The sequence below is a fragment of the Liolophura sinensis genome, chromosome 8, assembly GCF_032854445.1.
Source record: "Liolophura sinensis isolate JHLJ2023 chromosome 8, CUHK_Ljap_v2, whole genome shotgun sequence".
Lineage (NCBI taxonomy): Eukaryota > Metazoa > Mollusca > Polyplacophora > Chitonida > Chitonidae > Liolophura > Liolophura sinensis.
The window spans coordinates 49,783,426-49,799,239 of NC_088302.1; the positions used below are offsets into that span (position 1 = coordinate 49,783,426).

General features: G+C 40.5%; 1 protein-coding gene across 1 annotated transcript; it reads right to left on the minus strand.

The window, feature by feature from the left end:
* Positions 1-792: 792 nt before the first annotated feature.
* Positions 793-7,049, minus strand: LOC135473635 (solute carrier family 23 member 2-like). Its single transcript, XM_064753496.1, has 7 exons — positions 6,883-7,049; positions 6,546-6,666; positions 5,528-5,603; positions 3,246-3,499; positions 2,335-2,608; positions 1,627-1,722; positions 793-1,025 (listed from the first exon to the last, which is right to left on the minus strand). Exons 1-7 carry the CDS (start codon positions 7,047-7,049, stop codon positions 793-795), a joined length of 1,221 nt encoding a protein of 406 aa, XP_064609566.1.
* Positions 7,050-15,814: the final 8,765 nt, after the last annotated feature.

Here is a 15,814-nt window from a genome sequence, read left to right on the forward strand (position 1 = left end):
GTTTTGTTTTGTTTCGTAGGAACAGAATAGGCTTCTAGCTACTAACGGTCGTCTAAGGTGTGTTAGGCGGTTAAGCGTCATTTAGCCGACTATCGTAGGCAGGCTGCGTGCCCAAAAAATTGACTGTGCCATCTGGCAAAGGTAAAACTGCCTAATACTAGGCCGGTTCAGCATGAACGGCTATGTGGTCACTCTGCAGCAATTTGATTCTGTCAATAATGATAACTGTTAAATTTACTTAAAACATAAACGAGTTATATTCACATGTGTAAATACAAGAAAACGAAGGTAATTTCTTTCATTTTCATTTTTGACACAGTTTGTAAACAAAGGGTAATAACTCTCTCAGCAGAGTCCAGGCGAAACAGCAGCAACGTATGTGTTTTGGTGGTTTGTGAGCTTTTAAAGGTCTTTACTGTTCTGAAAAAGCTGATGTGTACGTATTTTTCTCCAATTCATAAATTAACTTTCAAAAATGAAGCACATGATCCTTATAAATCCCAAATATTTTCTTATTTTATTCTTACTGGGAATACCTCGTACCAAAGTAATTCGGTTCCAAGCTGTGTAAAGACACGTGCTATTTTCCACCATTGGGCTGTTGCATGCTACTGGTGTGGGGCCGTGTTTTTAAAGCATACACTGAGTTGTGTATCAATTTTAGTACAATTCTACTATTCACTCATTCCATTTACATTGAATGCTCGGTCGTAATAAAACCTGTTCTACATATAGTATCAGTGGAGTTAGCGGGGTTATAGACTATGCTTTCTAGAGCTTTATTTCAGTACTTTAGGCTAAATATACAGAATGGATGGGCTTTTGTCTATCCGGAGATCCGGATGGATTGGGCAGGAATGGTATGTATCTGGACATTGGACAGGCCGACAGCCATCGGCCCACCAAAGGTAGCTCATAGATAGACAGGTCACGAGACACGGCTTGCCCTAAAGTTGTCTCCCTTGGAACTGAATCTTCTTCCAAGTCTATTGTCAGTGTTGCAGATCGCTTTTCCCGACTAGTTCCTGAAAGTTCACACCAAACGACAGTCAGTTTAACTTCTTGAATACGTGCTTTATAAGCGTCGTGTGGGATACATTATCGATGCATAGGCCTCTATAGGTCTGGACCGCTGTTGTCTTTGGTCTTTATGACGTTAAACCCAAAGTATTTGTTCACTCACTCATCCTTCGTCCTTAATCCAGACATGTCGCATTACAGGCAATCGTATATGCTATTAAATCGTTGGTCGTATATATGGACGGTGCAGGTCAATTGATCAGCCGACTTTTCCTAGAAGAACACATTTGCTGTTCTCTGGGGCGCCGATTCAACAAAGCCGGTGTTGACTGAGATTAAGACTTAGCGGCACAGACCTGGTGAGGTACCGGGTACTACGTTTTCTGCACCTATACACTTAATTCTGCCCCCTGCTTTGTACATTAAATAGAGTACAAGTAGGTAAATATCTGAGACTAGGACATTGCAATACACACCTGGTACAATTGTGTACACCAGGACTTATCTACTCTGAACAAATACATACAATTTTGCTCCCTTCCTTGTATTCTAAATACAGAGTGCAAAGTAGGTAAACAACGGGGACTGGGATATTGTAGCACAAACCTGGTACAGTTGTGTCCAGGAAAATAGCCACAAGTACGCCCACCACCAGAGGTGTCCCCAAGAACGCCATCAGCGTGCTATCGGCTTCACGGGAGCCTGTAAAGTATATTAACTTGGTCTAAGTTACACAAATGCGGTCTGAAAACTTTATTACCCAAACTACCCTATAGGACATCTGAAAAGTGAATAAATACGTCATTTCCTGTCACGGATATGCTGCAAAATTTGACAGGTGGACATAAGCATTTGCTTAAAGGAGAAGACTCTCTTTGAATAAAGTATTCACCATCACAACGGTCATTTTCATGCAGATTCCAAATATGGCTTTCAGGATTCTATTTACAGCGAATAAAATGCAAAAATCAGTATGTTGTACTGTGGACTTTGTGTCAGCTGACATCAGCTGAAACAAATCCGTGACGTTACTGTGCTTCAGCTTGTTCAATGTCGTCCAAAAAGTCTGCAATCTTTGACTATTGCTTTAACTGCCATGTGACATATGTTATCTGTTGCCATGGTTATAATCAACTAACCTTACAAAGGAAGAGTGTCTCGAACTCCATCCTAGCATCGAAAAGCCGATATACCAATTTGTTTTAAGTTAAGGTCTGTGGTTAACTTTAAGTTTGTTCATTAACGCATCTTGGTGAGAATCGTTATCTAATTTTAAGCGTGGTTTAGGGATGTTGATGTAGACCAACCACATACCTGTATTAAAAGTACCCGGATGTTCTTTTAACCACGTAGGAATCACAGTTCCGGCCATGATGGCGATGCCTAGAACGCCTTGACTGCGAGTTGACCATAGGTCAATCTGCTTTAGATTTGATAACGCTGCGCCGACGAGTAGAGCGAGGGATATGAACACTGGGCCTGCGAGAACTGGTTTGGGAATGGCGACGAAGACAGCACCTAATTTCCCACAGATGCCCATTAGGATCAGGAAGATACCGGATATGATGAACGCCCGTCTGCTGGGAACCTGGAGGAGAAATTACAGATTTTTTAGTGAGAGTGATCTCCCTTGATCGCGAAACCGTCCATAAATGGATGTAGAAACGACACACTACAAAAGGTACGTCGTTAGACCGAGATTAATCTGGAATGAAAGACTAGGGTGGATGTAGGAGGCTACCGAAATAAACAAAAATAGGGTATTGTTTAGCAAGATCAGCTTTTTACGATTTTTTTACTTACAGGTAATTTTATACCTAATTGTACCTTTCGCTAAAATTAAACATGGGATCTTTGGTTAGGACTTCATTGTTTATTTACTACACTTATACGAATAGAGCGAGCGTTGTAGTGGGAAGAAACCAGGAGAAACCTACGACCAATAGGAAGATGGACTTGAGTTTAATGACTGCATTGATGAGAGGCTTGTGAGCCAATGTGCTGCGCTACCACGCTAACCACTCTACTACGTAGACCGCGTTTGAGCTTGCTGCATTCTTAATTGTAGCTAGCAAAATAATACCATGTGGGCCTATCTAGAATGCATCTTTCACAAGGCCTTTGTGTCTGCCCGTCCGCACAAAGACGCGTATAGAAACCGTGTGGGTTTTTTTCCTGGCTCTCAATCTTACCAATCGCCGATGAGGATGGACTGATGTATATACCTTGGTTATTCCAATGATGCCTATCATGTTGCTGAAGGAGGTAGTGACGTAGCCCGCTCCCATGACCCCAGCCAGAAGACTCCCCAGCCCCTCCACCATGAGGCCGCGATTAATAGCGTGTGGGGGAGGGACAGGCACTCGGCTCTGTACCGTCGTCTGTACGTAGTCGCCAATAGATTCCAGCATGCTGCCGAAAATCGCCACGGTCAGTGTAACAACAAAGGAGATCTTTAAAGACGGATCCCTGTACTGACCTGTGGACGCAAGACAATAAATAAGGTCTTGTCCAGGTTTATTTATTTATTTGATTTGAATTGTTGTTTGTACGCCGTACTCAAGAATATTTTCGATATAGTCGGAGAAAACCGGGCAGAGCCCGGGGGAAACCCACGACCATCAGCAAGTCGCTGCTAGATCTTTCTGTCCAGATATGATAGTCTGTTTAATTTGGGAGAGGGGAGACCAGAACACCATGTAACGATAGGGAACATTTTAGCCTATCATCAGATGTGAAGTTCTGTACACGCTAACTCCCCAGTATAGAATACTTACAGCACAGAGAGCAAACCGAGAGCCGTGAGCAGTTTATGTAAATGTTTAAATAGTAGTAAATTACACGTCCTCTAGCACCATGGCTTAAGCCGAATTAGGTAAAGAATTGGGCAGTGATGTTAATTGCAGTTTATTACACGTCACTGGTCTACAATTATTCAAAAATGCTGTCTTGTCATCAGATTTAATGTACAAACACATTAAAACAATGAATAACGCGATTATGGCAGTTGAAACATATATGTATATGTTTCACTCGACATTCAGAGTAATTCTTACTGTCTTATCAAAGTGTAAACTGCACATGAGGAAACCTAGTACCTAGTTATGAGGTAAACTGCACACGAGGAAACCTAGTATCGACATATATAGCCAGTGCAGGGGCAAAAAGTAAAACATTGAAAACGTTACTGGCTATTGAGAGTAACAAGAGTAGGAGTTGCCCTTACAATACCACGCGATTCAGACATATCGTGGAATACAGCACATCAGCCAACAATGTGGTATGGAATGACACAAGGCCGCCCTGGTTTGGGATTTTCCTGGAATGTATCGCAGTAGTTAAGAAGCACATAGTTCCACTCTGGCTTAGAACTTTTTTAACAGTTTTCACGGGTTTGAAAACACACAGTGCGGCGCTGGCGTTGTATCTTGCCCCACAGTTTTGTTTGGTCAAAAAGAACACAGTGCCGGATTTGTTTTTGATATTAATGAACTACTCCGCTTGGATGAAAACGACTTAGTACCTTGGGGTCAAGGATTTGTTTTGGAAGGATAATGAAATGACATGACCATATTAATATCGTCTATGTTACATACATATGATCTTGTCACCGTAATACGTCTTATCGTTGCACTGTGACGTTATACCTTAATCATTCATTCATTGGTATGCTGGTTTAGAAGTGCCATAGCAGCATTGTACAACTGTCTACGTAGTAATAGTGGGCATGTTAAGCTTCACTCTCATATATATATCCAACCAGCTCAACAAGTCGGGCAAAAAGCAGAGATTGGTCGATTCGATGGCGGATTACTGTGATTAAAGGAGTGTTATTTCTGCTTCATTGAGGCAGCACTAAAAAAAAAAGCAAGGTGAATTGATAAAGACTGGGATAGTCTGAATTGCTTTACTAAATTATGAAAATATTGCAGTGAATTTAAACCGATAGTTTCGTTAGCGTATTCGGAAACAAAATATTTCTGTCCCTTCCACTTTGCCTGGTGTGACGTTACCCACGAACACATGGCATCATGAATCGCTGACGTATATCCACAAATGACGCAGCCCTTTCAAACGCTCTTGACGTCATCCCAGCATAAATGCCTTACTCAACGTCATATCTGCCTGATTCGATGTCATACAGGGAATATTATCAACTCATACCAGGAAAATTTTACGGACATAGCTAAAGATTTTGTTTTTCAGGGAATCTTCAGTTATATGGGTTAAATAGTGTTTTTCATCAAAATCCTATTGAAACATAGTGTGAGGCCTACTCCGTTGGATTTCTTTCATATCATTGTAATATTTCTACCCAATTTGCATTCTGATCAGAGTGGCACTTTAATACTGTTTGTTGTGCTCATTATGTTTCGACTGATTTTTCACCTACCTGGGTTAGGTAACCTGAAAATGGTCGCTTGTCTTATAAGACAATTAATTATTATTAGAGCTTGTCTTATTGACTCCGCAGCGAAGTCTGTTCTGGCCTGGTATTGTAACACACTTCTGTCTTCTGGAAACACTCCACACACGGTGAAAATGTAGGATATGATCCAGCCAATTAGCACAGACAACAATACCTGAAAAAAGAAGTATACATGATGTGATATGTATACATGGAAATGCATGTATGATTTTTAGTCAGCACAGGCAGTAAAACCAGAGTAGCTGCGACAGTGTGATGTCAAATGGCCACACGTAAGCGGTGAAATCCAGCCTCTTGTCAATTAACATCAGGGTTTTCTTCCAACTGTTTATGTAAATGCGCGTATAGTATCAACGTATACGTCCCCATGTACCATTATGGCTGAAGTATATAAAGGTTACACATAAATGCAGTGACGATAATAACAATGTATTAGATGTCACTAGTGTAGCTTACTTTTACAATAGCCTCTATGACCGAGAAGAACTTTAGTCGCAGGTTTTATTCTCTAAATTTCGATTTAATTTCGTCACCACTGCTTAGCTGATAAGATGAAATCAGTGATCACAGTGATCATCAGTGATTTCCATCTAACCAGATACTATTCGCCACACTCTTTTCTCTGCTTAGAACGTTTAATAATTCACTAAATGATGTATCCATGGTAATCTTACCACCATAGCCATTGCCTTATCGTAATCGTAGCACTAGCTTAGTGAGGCGGTACACTGTCCAGTCTAGATACAACCATAGTATTTATTTATTTGATTGGTGTTTTACGCCGTACTCAAGAATATTTCACTTATACGACGGCGGCCAGCATTATGGTGGGTGGAAACCGGGCAGAGCCCGGGGGAAACCCACGACCATCCGCAGGTTGCTGACAGACCTTCCCACGTACGACCACAGAGGAAGCCAGCATGAGCTGGACTTGAACACAGCGACCGCATTGGTGATAGACTCCTTGGTCATTACGCTGCGCTAGCACGCTAACCAATTGAGCCACGGAGGCCCCCATATACAACCATAGTAAAGAAATAGTAAATTACAATGCTTACTTCTGTATGCCTATGCGACGTTTAAATGATCTACTTACTGGGAAGAGTTCGAACAGCGGGAAGGGCACAAATTTGAATCCACCTCGCCTGCTCCATGTGGGCAATGGTACGTTATATCTGTTCACGTACTGAGATAAAATGATGATGACGACGATGTTCCTGTCAATGAGAAAGTTACAATTGTGAACATAAAATATGAATATCATTCGTCAGTTGTTGTATTTTGAGATTTAAATTTCCTATCGGCTCAACGCTTGTTTTTAGGGATAAACTATAGGCCTACATGTTTAGATAGGAATAAAATCCGAGTTTATTCAAAGGCAATTGTATGAAAATGGTATTAAACATCAATCGTGTCAAAGACAAACATCTTACATGCACGACACTCCCCAATGGATTTCAGCCAAGGTAGATATAAATCCCTGCGCGGAGATTCCAAGGAGCAGAATGAGACATGTGATGGAAATCGGTCCCATGACCCTCAGCAACAACCCGCCCAGGCCCAAGGCGCCAACCAGAATCTCTACACCGGAAGCCACCATGAGAGAGCCATGGACCTGTGTGAAATGCCAAACGAAAAATAAGCACGAAAAGCCAAAATCCATTTGATCAGAATATTCTGTACATTTATCCTCGTGGATTCAATCCTATTATAGATAACAATGTAGGTCAGTCAAGCTTGTTTTGTCTTCAGTCACGTGATTGATATAGGTCCTACCCCGGTAATTACCCAAAGTCAGGTGGATAAATGAAATGCCTTATTGCAAATTATTTGAATGTTATAACACAAAAATCCAAAGAATAAAACCGGTGTGATACTTAGAAAATGGTCACACATACCAAAGCTACACATGGTGAATGATCATTGGTGTATTACGTTGTAGTCAGGAATGAAACTCGTCTAAAAAATGAGAAGACTTCTAAGATTGTAGAAAGAGAATTCCTGAATAAGTTGGCTCTTACCTTACTCCACTGTGTCATCCAAGGCTTGTCTGACATCGACACTGAGTTGTTGGCCGACAGAGTAAAGTTGGCTTCTGTGAGCAGAAATCGAATTGATATTATATGGTAAGAACCAGTTAAAGTATATAGACCTGCGGATGAGGGATACATCGTGTGTTCAGGTCGGTTTATATGTATCAAATGCCAAGGGACATTTGATAAAGTTTTGTTAGTGAACAGCTGCCCGGGCATCCTGTGAGGCTACACGACTTATCAGCGGTTTGCCATGTATACTCGTGAGGTCCTTGTTGGCGTACTCGCGTAATATAATTACGATGTCCACAGCATACAGAGTAAAAACAGGGTTCAGTTTCATAAAGATTTTGTACATGCACGATAATCACATATACAGGACAATGGTACGGTAAAAATGACGTACAAAATATGGTATGACAAATGCACGATAAAAAAAATGTCGTACGCCGCTTTGTGAAACTGGAGTCTTAGCAGCAACGACAGTGTGATAGGTAGCAAATGGTCACGAGTAACCCGTAAAATACGGCCTCTTGTCAATTTAAAGTTTCATTCTAAGTGTTCATGTAAATTCATAAATAGAAGCAAATTACACGCCCCCTAGCACCATGGCTTAAGTAGAATTGGGTAAATGCAGTGGTGTTAACTGCAATTTATTAAATTTCACTGGTCTAGAATTACTCAAAATGGAGTGTTGTCATCACATTTAACATTCACTAACACTGAAACAATATAAAAGGACCAGGCCTCCTAAAAGGTATTGCTCCCACAATAGTTAATCTACCCTTGACCAAAGAGTTCGAGTGCTCGAATCGAGCTCGAGTTGACTCGGCTGTGGCTTCAAGTCAGAAGGTTTGCCAGCTATCTGCCGAAATTCCGTGGTTTTTCCTCCAGCTCTGTGGATTCGGCCACCCATAAACCTGCCCGACCGACTGATTATATGTAAGTAAAATATCCCTGAACACAGGCTGAAACAGGAATCAAATAAATAGACAAATCAATTGAAATTATGAGCGGGCCAGTATAGCTAGTGTTCTCCTCTTGCTCACCTGAGAATTCTGACGTCCGGCACCCCCAGGCCGGGTCGCTAGCCGCGTTAAGAAAGATCAGTATGGACAGAATGGACGGACCTTGAAATATGGGCAGTCTGGTAATTACACAACAGCCGGTTAGAGAGTAGAATACGCTAGTCGTGCATAAAGGGTACAAAACTGTAATTTAGTTGAGTCTCAGAGGCAGTTTAGGTCTAATGGACTAGATACCCATTCTTTGCATAGCAATGTTCATAGAATATATTTGTGAGATAAACGAGCTTATTGTTTACCTGTCAGTGAATATAGCTTCAGTATATATATTAGTCAAGGAAGTCAAACCAAATTCTTTCCTTGTCGCTTGTACGTACATATATACTTTACATGGTTATCAAAAAAGAATCTTCTCTAAACGGTGAGACATTAAAATCTCCTCAACTATGTCATAGACAACAATCAGCCATACAAGCAAATCACATATTCAGTATACGCTACCGAACATTATTACAGTCACTGTGTAGATGTCAAGGAATGCAACGGCTTCCCACCTCAATAATACAGTGTATCCCATAATCAAATAAAAAGTAAGCAATATAACATGAACAGAATTTACAAAGTTTTCTGCATGGATGAGCGTGTGGCTTTGGGAGTGGCGCATAGGGCTGTATTTACCTGGAACCGAGTAGTGTTTGAAGTATAGTAGAGACACCGCACATGACAGTTGTGGTAGAGTACAGCGACGCGGCGAACTCCTGGTCGGAACATATGAACTCTGCTATGACAACAGCCATGTTGACACAGGAGAAGATGTTACACATTGCGATCTGTAAACAAACGAGAAATGACGATTCAGGAACCTTAGAGATCTACAAATGGACATCTCATTTGTCATTACAAGTTGGCTGTGATATTGTGATATAACGATTTTGATATCTGGATTTGTTGTCACAGCCCAGAACACCTTATTAGTTAAATAGCGTTATAACTTACCTTCAGCCTGCCAACGAAAAAAGTCGGCGGAGTATATTTAATATCTAAATTTATAACTTCAGCCATTTAATTTGCATATCCAAGAACATTAAACAATAAGGAATGTGTTCTCTCATCGTGCCATAACGGTGTGATAATTATACAACACCGAACTTCATCACTTCATGACGTTGATTCTTGCACGCAAACGTTTGTGTGGGTGGAGCATTCGTTGTGCGCATGGTGATTAGGTGACTTGGACGTCATCGGTTCCTTATTAGCTCACAAACTCGTTTCTGCACACGCTATACAAAGGAATCTGACAGACAGTACGGCTTTCAGTTTCCTTTCTGAGAACTTCCACTTTTGAGAAAGGACGTATGTTCGAGTAAATAAGTAATGTATTTAAACTTGAACCATACACGTGCGTTTCAGTCTATTCTATGAGTCGGGCGACTGAAATACGGACTATGAAATATTCGACCGTGTGCAGGCAGTTACAATCTTCATGTATGATCACACAAATCACAGCCGGTTTGAGAGATGTCGGCCTCGTATATTCCCACCAAAGCCATGAGGACGATAAGGGAATACAGATGTCTAGAATTCCCTGTCCGAAGCTTGGATCGAACATACACCGCATGTGTCCTGGCAATTCAAAGACAACCATCTTGACCAATCGACCGATACACGCACATAAGACACTTTAAATACAATACGGAAACAACACCTTCTGCAGAATCCGCAACTGTACCTGAAAACCGAATAACGTGGCCAGGTATATGGGTGGGTTGTCGTTCACGTCATAATAGAGGCCCGAGGGTTTGGCCCGGGTGGGCGCAGAGCGATCATAAAGATCACCTTTGACCTTATTCTTATCCGAAACTGTCTTCTTGTCCAACCTTCGATCATCCAGTTGATTCCCTTGTTCAGCGTCCGAATTCTTCGGCAGCCTGCCCAGAACACCCTCTCCAATTTTGTCCGCATCACTCTGGTTAGAATGTAAAATTCACACTTTGGTTCTTTTAAGGAAACGGAAAGTTTACGATTTCACCTTATGCGTTTAAGATTTGTTTCATAATTTCCATGCTTGTAAGTAAATAACTCGCAAGCCTAACGACAACTGTGATCGAAAAGGCTCTTAATCAATAGATGAATGCACAAAGGAGTAACACAGGGTATGAATGCACAAAGGAGTAAGACAGTGTATGAATGCACAAAGGCGTAAGGCAGAGTATGTATGCACGAAGGAGTAAGGCAGAGTATTAATGCACAAAGGAGTAAGGCAGAGTATGAATGCACAAAGGAGTAAGGCAGAGTATGAATGCACAAAGGAGTAAGGCAGTGTATGAATGCACAAAGGAGTAAGGCAGCGTATGAATGCACAAAAGAGTAAGGCAGTGTATGAAAGCACGAAGGAGTAAGGCAGAGTATGAATGCACGAAGGATAAACACAGTGCATGAATGCACAAAGGAATAAGGCAGAGTATGTATGCACGAAGGAGTAAGGCAGGGTATAAATGCACATATGAGTAAGGCAGAGTATGAATGCACAAAAGAGTAAGGCAGAGTATGAATGCACAAAGGAGTAAGGCAGAGCATGAATGCACAAAGGAAAAACACAGTGCATGAATGCACAAAGGAGTAAGACAGTGTATGAAAGCACAAAGGAGTAAGGCAGAGTATGAACGCACAAAGGAGTAAGGTAGAGTATGAAAGCACAAAAGAGTAAGGCAGAGTATGAATGCACAAAGGAGTAAGGCAGAGTATGAATGCACAAAGGAATAAGGCAGTGTATGAAAGCACAAAGGAGTAAGGCAGAGTATGAATGCACGAAGGTTAACACAGTGCATGAATGCACAAAGGAATAAGGCAGAGTATGTATTCACGAAGGAGTAAGGCAGGGTATAAATGCACAATGGAGTAAGGCAGAGTATGAATGCACAAAGGAGTAAGGCAGAGTATGAATGCACAAAGGAGTGAGACAGTGTATGAATGCACAAAGGAGTAAGACAGTGTATGAAAGCACAAAGGAGTGAGACAGTGTATGAAAGCACAAAGGAGTGAGACAGTGTATGAATGCACAAAGGATAAACACAATGTATGAATGCACATAGGAGTAAGGCAGAGTATGAATGCACATAGGAGTAAGGCAGAGTATGAATGCACAATGGAGTAAGGCAGAGTATGAATGCACAAAGGAGTCACATAGAGCATGAATACACAAAATGGGCTAACACAGTGCACGAATGCACAATAGGCTAACACATTGTACTAATTAGCAGAAAGTATGAATGCACATTGAGTAACAAACTGTATGATAAATGCATAGGGCATAAGACGACATCGGCAATATGGAGGACCAGAGGATTAGTAACCAAATATAAGTATAAGTACACAAGTATAAGTATAAGTCAATGTTATGGTGCTAAATGCAGAACTTACCTGATAATACATACTTAACGTCCTAGTTTCGCTGTTTAAGAAAATCAGTCTGTCTTCCCATGCATACTTATTTCTCTTCGTGTCGAGGGATACCTCTCAAGCCAGCTATCGTCTCTTGGAAAGACCTTGGTTTGCTGAACATGTGTACAAGCATTAAGTCTTAGCATGTCCTCTGTAACGTACATATATTACCCTGAATATAATGTAAGCAAACTCACTGAAGTCAGACCTGTAGTGGCCGAATCGTATACTGATTTAGTCTAAATAACACGTTACGTCTGACCTTTGACCCCTCATTGGTTGGTCAGGTTAAACCTGAGCAGTAATCGGAATCGTCGTTTTAATGCACAAATTTATGCGTAAACAGTCTCCTTCAATCACCGAAATTTTGTGGTAGGGTTTAGGGAAAGATCGAGGCTTTTTAATCTGACTTTATTAAAAGGAGATCGGTATTGTAAGCAAACTTAAAAACAGCCTTAATTCAAAGTGTTATGTCCGTTTCGATGATTTACAAATGGCGATCACGGTTATGCTTGTGCATATTTTCAAATGTGAAACGGAGAGCAACTCAAGCGCCGATTGGTATCGTCGGATTATAATATAATTCGTGTGTTTAAATATGGCAGACTTATTCCTGGCACCATGGGCCTATATACAGTTTCATCATATACTCTCTAGATACTCCGGTGACACGTAACCTCTGAATATACGACTTCTTATCAGTTTGTCTCAGTCAGGGTTTTATTTTAACTGTTCATGTTCTAACACCCACCATCAGTTCATTTCGAATTCTAGTCATTATCTCATTTGCTAACACAAGATGGCGAGCTCAACAATCAGGCAGTATTTTATGCACATCACCTTCCAAAGAGACGAAAGGTGTTCGTGCGTATGCATTTAATCTGTATACGGACATTAAATCAACGTTTTTTTTTTTATTATTATATTTTTATATGTTTTACAGGACAATTGTCCTTACCTTTGACAGACGAGGTGCGGGTTCAAACAAGGTCAAGGACGGTGAATTTGTAGATTTACTGTTTGTGAGACCTTGTTGACAAGAAGCGGCCAACGATTCGCATGTAGCTATTTGTGTTCTACACACTTGTGTTCTACAAATATGTTATGTATATCTCTGGGTCACATGTGAGAAAGTTTATCAGTACCTTGCCGAAGGCCACTGGTTTACTGCGATTACTCATAAAAATGAGAAGCTTCGGAAACTATTCCTAAGTATTCCGTTAAGCAACAATCAAATAAATCATCCTTTGTAATAATCCTCAATGCCAGGCCCATTTGAGATGGGGATGGAGGGGGTCGAGTTCCATTTTAGTTCGCAAATACAGTTTTTAGCATATTTTAATTATTTTAATTATTACAGGCTCCGTTGATATCTGTTTATATACTTTTTTTGGTCTCACAAGCGTTTAGAACACCCCACACTTCTGGAAAACTTACCACCCATGGACCGTCGTCTATAATTAACTGGAATAGTCGTCCCGCTAGCACTTGGAATGCAGGACATTCTAACTTTCGGAATATTCAATGTTTCTGTGTGTGTTTTTTTATTTTCCGGAACACTTTTAATGAATTCGTTGTGTGTTTTACAACCATTTGAAAGATAGGAAGCTAGCATGAGCTGAACTTGAACTCTGCGACCACAATGGTGAGAGGCTAGCCTATTCTGCTGCGCTTGTAAACTAACCAATCGGCCGCACAAACATTAGATGTCTTTTGTTCATATATACTAGTATAAACTTCTAATTAATAGAATCGTCGCTAATTGCTTGACAATGCAGATAACAGAGCCCGGGGCCCATGTTTACCAAACGTCTTAAGACTTAAGTCAGAAATTCAAGCACAGCTACAATTAAAGCATTTTGCTCTAGTAAGTGTAAAATTTGTACTTTGATGCTTTACAACAGAACAATGTGTCAACCACAATTTAAGTCCTTTCCTGTTCTGAGTTTGGCTTAAATCTTAAGTTACTTGACAAATACGAGGCAAGGATATAATACTGGCCACAGTACGTTTACACTTTGGCAAAATGCTCTAAAATTCAATTTAGCCTATGATTGCCTATATTGCCCACAGCAAAAGTTATTCATTTACCACACGGATAAGAATCAGACTTTTCTAACTAACACATTTAATTCAGTAGAAATATGAAGGCTTGTGATGGACGGGAATTTGAATTCTATTAAAATGTTGGCTAACTTATCTTACAACATGGACATTTGCGAATATCGTGAAAGTTAACAGGCGAAATGACAATATGGTCGTACACTATCTCATGGAAAACGATTTGCGGGCATTCTGGGACATTGTACACTATTGAATGGGTAGATTAACGTGACAGATCGATTAAGAGATAGTTAACATACTTATTGATATGTGCGGATGTGTATGATTCAATTGAATGCACATGTACACTGTTACAAGATGATTCCAAATAGAAAATGGGCGTATAGTAACCTGGTTTGAACATTGCATTAATATCCCATACCAAACTCCCATGCATCAAATGATACAAAAAGCAAGAACGAAAGGATCAGACCATTGTGTGATTTAAACATATATTCATGGAGTAGAACCTTAAAAGAAAAGGATATTTCACTTAAGTTTAAAAGCGTTCACAACAGAGAAATCACAGTTCAAAGTAAGCAAAATCGCATACATTGAGAAATCGAATGTACCGTCACGTTATCAGTTTTGATCGATCAGACGCAAGTTATAACCTGAGAACGCAATCGTTTCCGCTTACGTCAACCAAACTCAGGTTTGTCATTTAACCACACGAGTGACGCGACATTGTGTTTCCGGTTTCTCTAATATGGTGCATCACATGCCCTCTTACGAATTCCTGATTAAAAGTTAATTTTTTTGAGTTACCAAGCACATCAGAACAGAAGTGCTGTGGGCTCTTCCTAAATAACTCAGTTAACACTATTTGTTGTCTTTTCTTTTGAGTAACATTGAAAATCGCCTGTACAGGTTGGCCCTTTTATATTGTCAGTTCAGGACGAATGTTTTTATATTGAACAGTTCAATAAAAACACATCTTCTTTCAACTAGTTTGCGTCATTCTGAACATATAAATCTCCTTGTGAGTCGCTGCGAACTGCATGTAATTGTCTGCCATTATGTTCTTTTGAGGCAATGTAAAATCTAGCATTTAGTCACTTTAGTGTTTGATCAATTGTTCACGGACACCCAAAAGAGGATAAACCATTACAGACCAGAAAACGCAGAACCTTCACACAAGAGTTGCAAAACTGGAAGAGCGGGATAAAGGCGTTCTTGACTTTGATATCGCCGCGAATGAGGCTATGAAATAAAGTCTGTATTATCATGAAGGATGATAATCTAGTCCTTGATTTCTCTTATTGTCTCTAGTGTTATCGTGTTGATCGGCTTAAGTCTTGCCGCCGTTGCGCATGGATCGGGTAGGAATGGTACATATCTGGCCAGACGAAGACCTGACAGCCATCGGCCCACCAATGGTATCTCATAGATTGACATATCCTGAGACACTGTTCGTCCAACAGTTACGTCCCCTGGCTGAGTAGTGTCGTCAGCATCCATGTCAACAGATGCTTGTTTACGGCTGGTTCCTACAATCAGTTTGAAGGATAACATGCTATGAACAACAACACAACACTACACTTGTTGACCAATGTATTATATAACAAAACACACCGTCTACCGGTACTGTTCAAAATGTTGACTAATAGAAACCTTGGCTAAGTTATTATTGAGAGCTTTGACATCGTGAATAAGATGTAGTGAATGCTGTCGGTGAGTAACAACCCAGTCACAGGCATCAAGCATATTTTTATCTCCTGTGACATTGCCATGAACATATCCTCAGAGGTAGATATAGCCCA

Excerpts from the sequence above, each read along its gene's own strand:
- LOC135473635 (XM_064753496.1), bottom strand. The coding sequence starts at position 7,049 with ATGGTGGCTTCCGGTGTAGAGATTCTGGTTGGCGCCTTGGGCCTGGGC. Across the intron at positions 3,500-5,527 it reads AGTGTTTCCAGAAGACAGAA|GTCAGTACAGGGATCCGTCT; the intron begins GTGTGTTACAAT and ends TTGCGTCCACAG. Across the intron at positions 1,026-1,626 it reads CCTGGACACAACTGTACCAG|GAACTAGTCGGGAAAAGCGA; the intron begins GTTTGTGCTACA and ends GTGAACTTTCAG.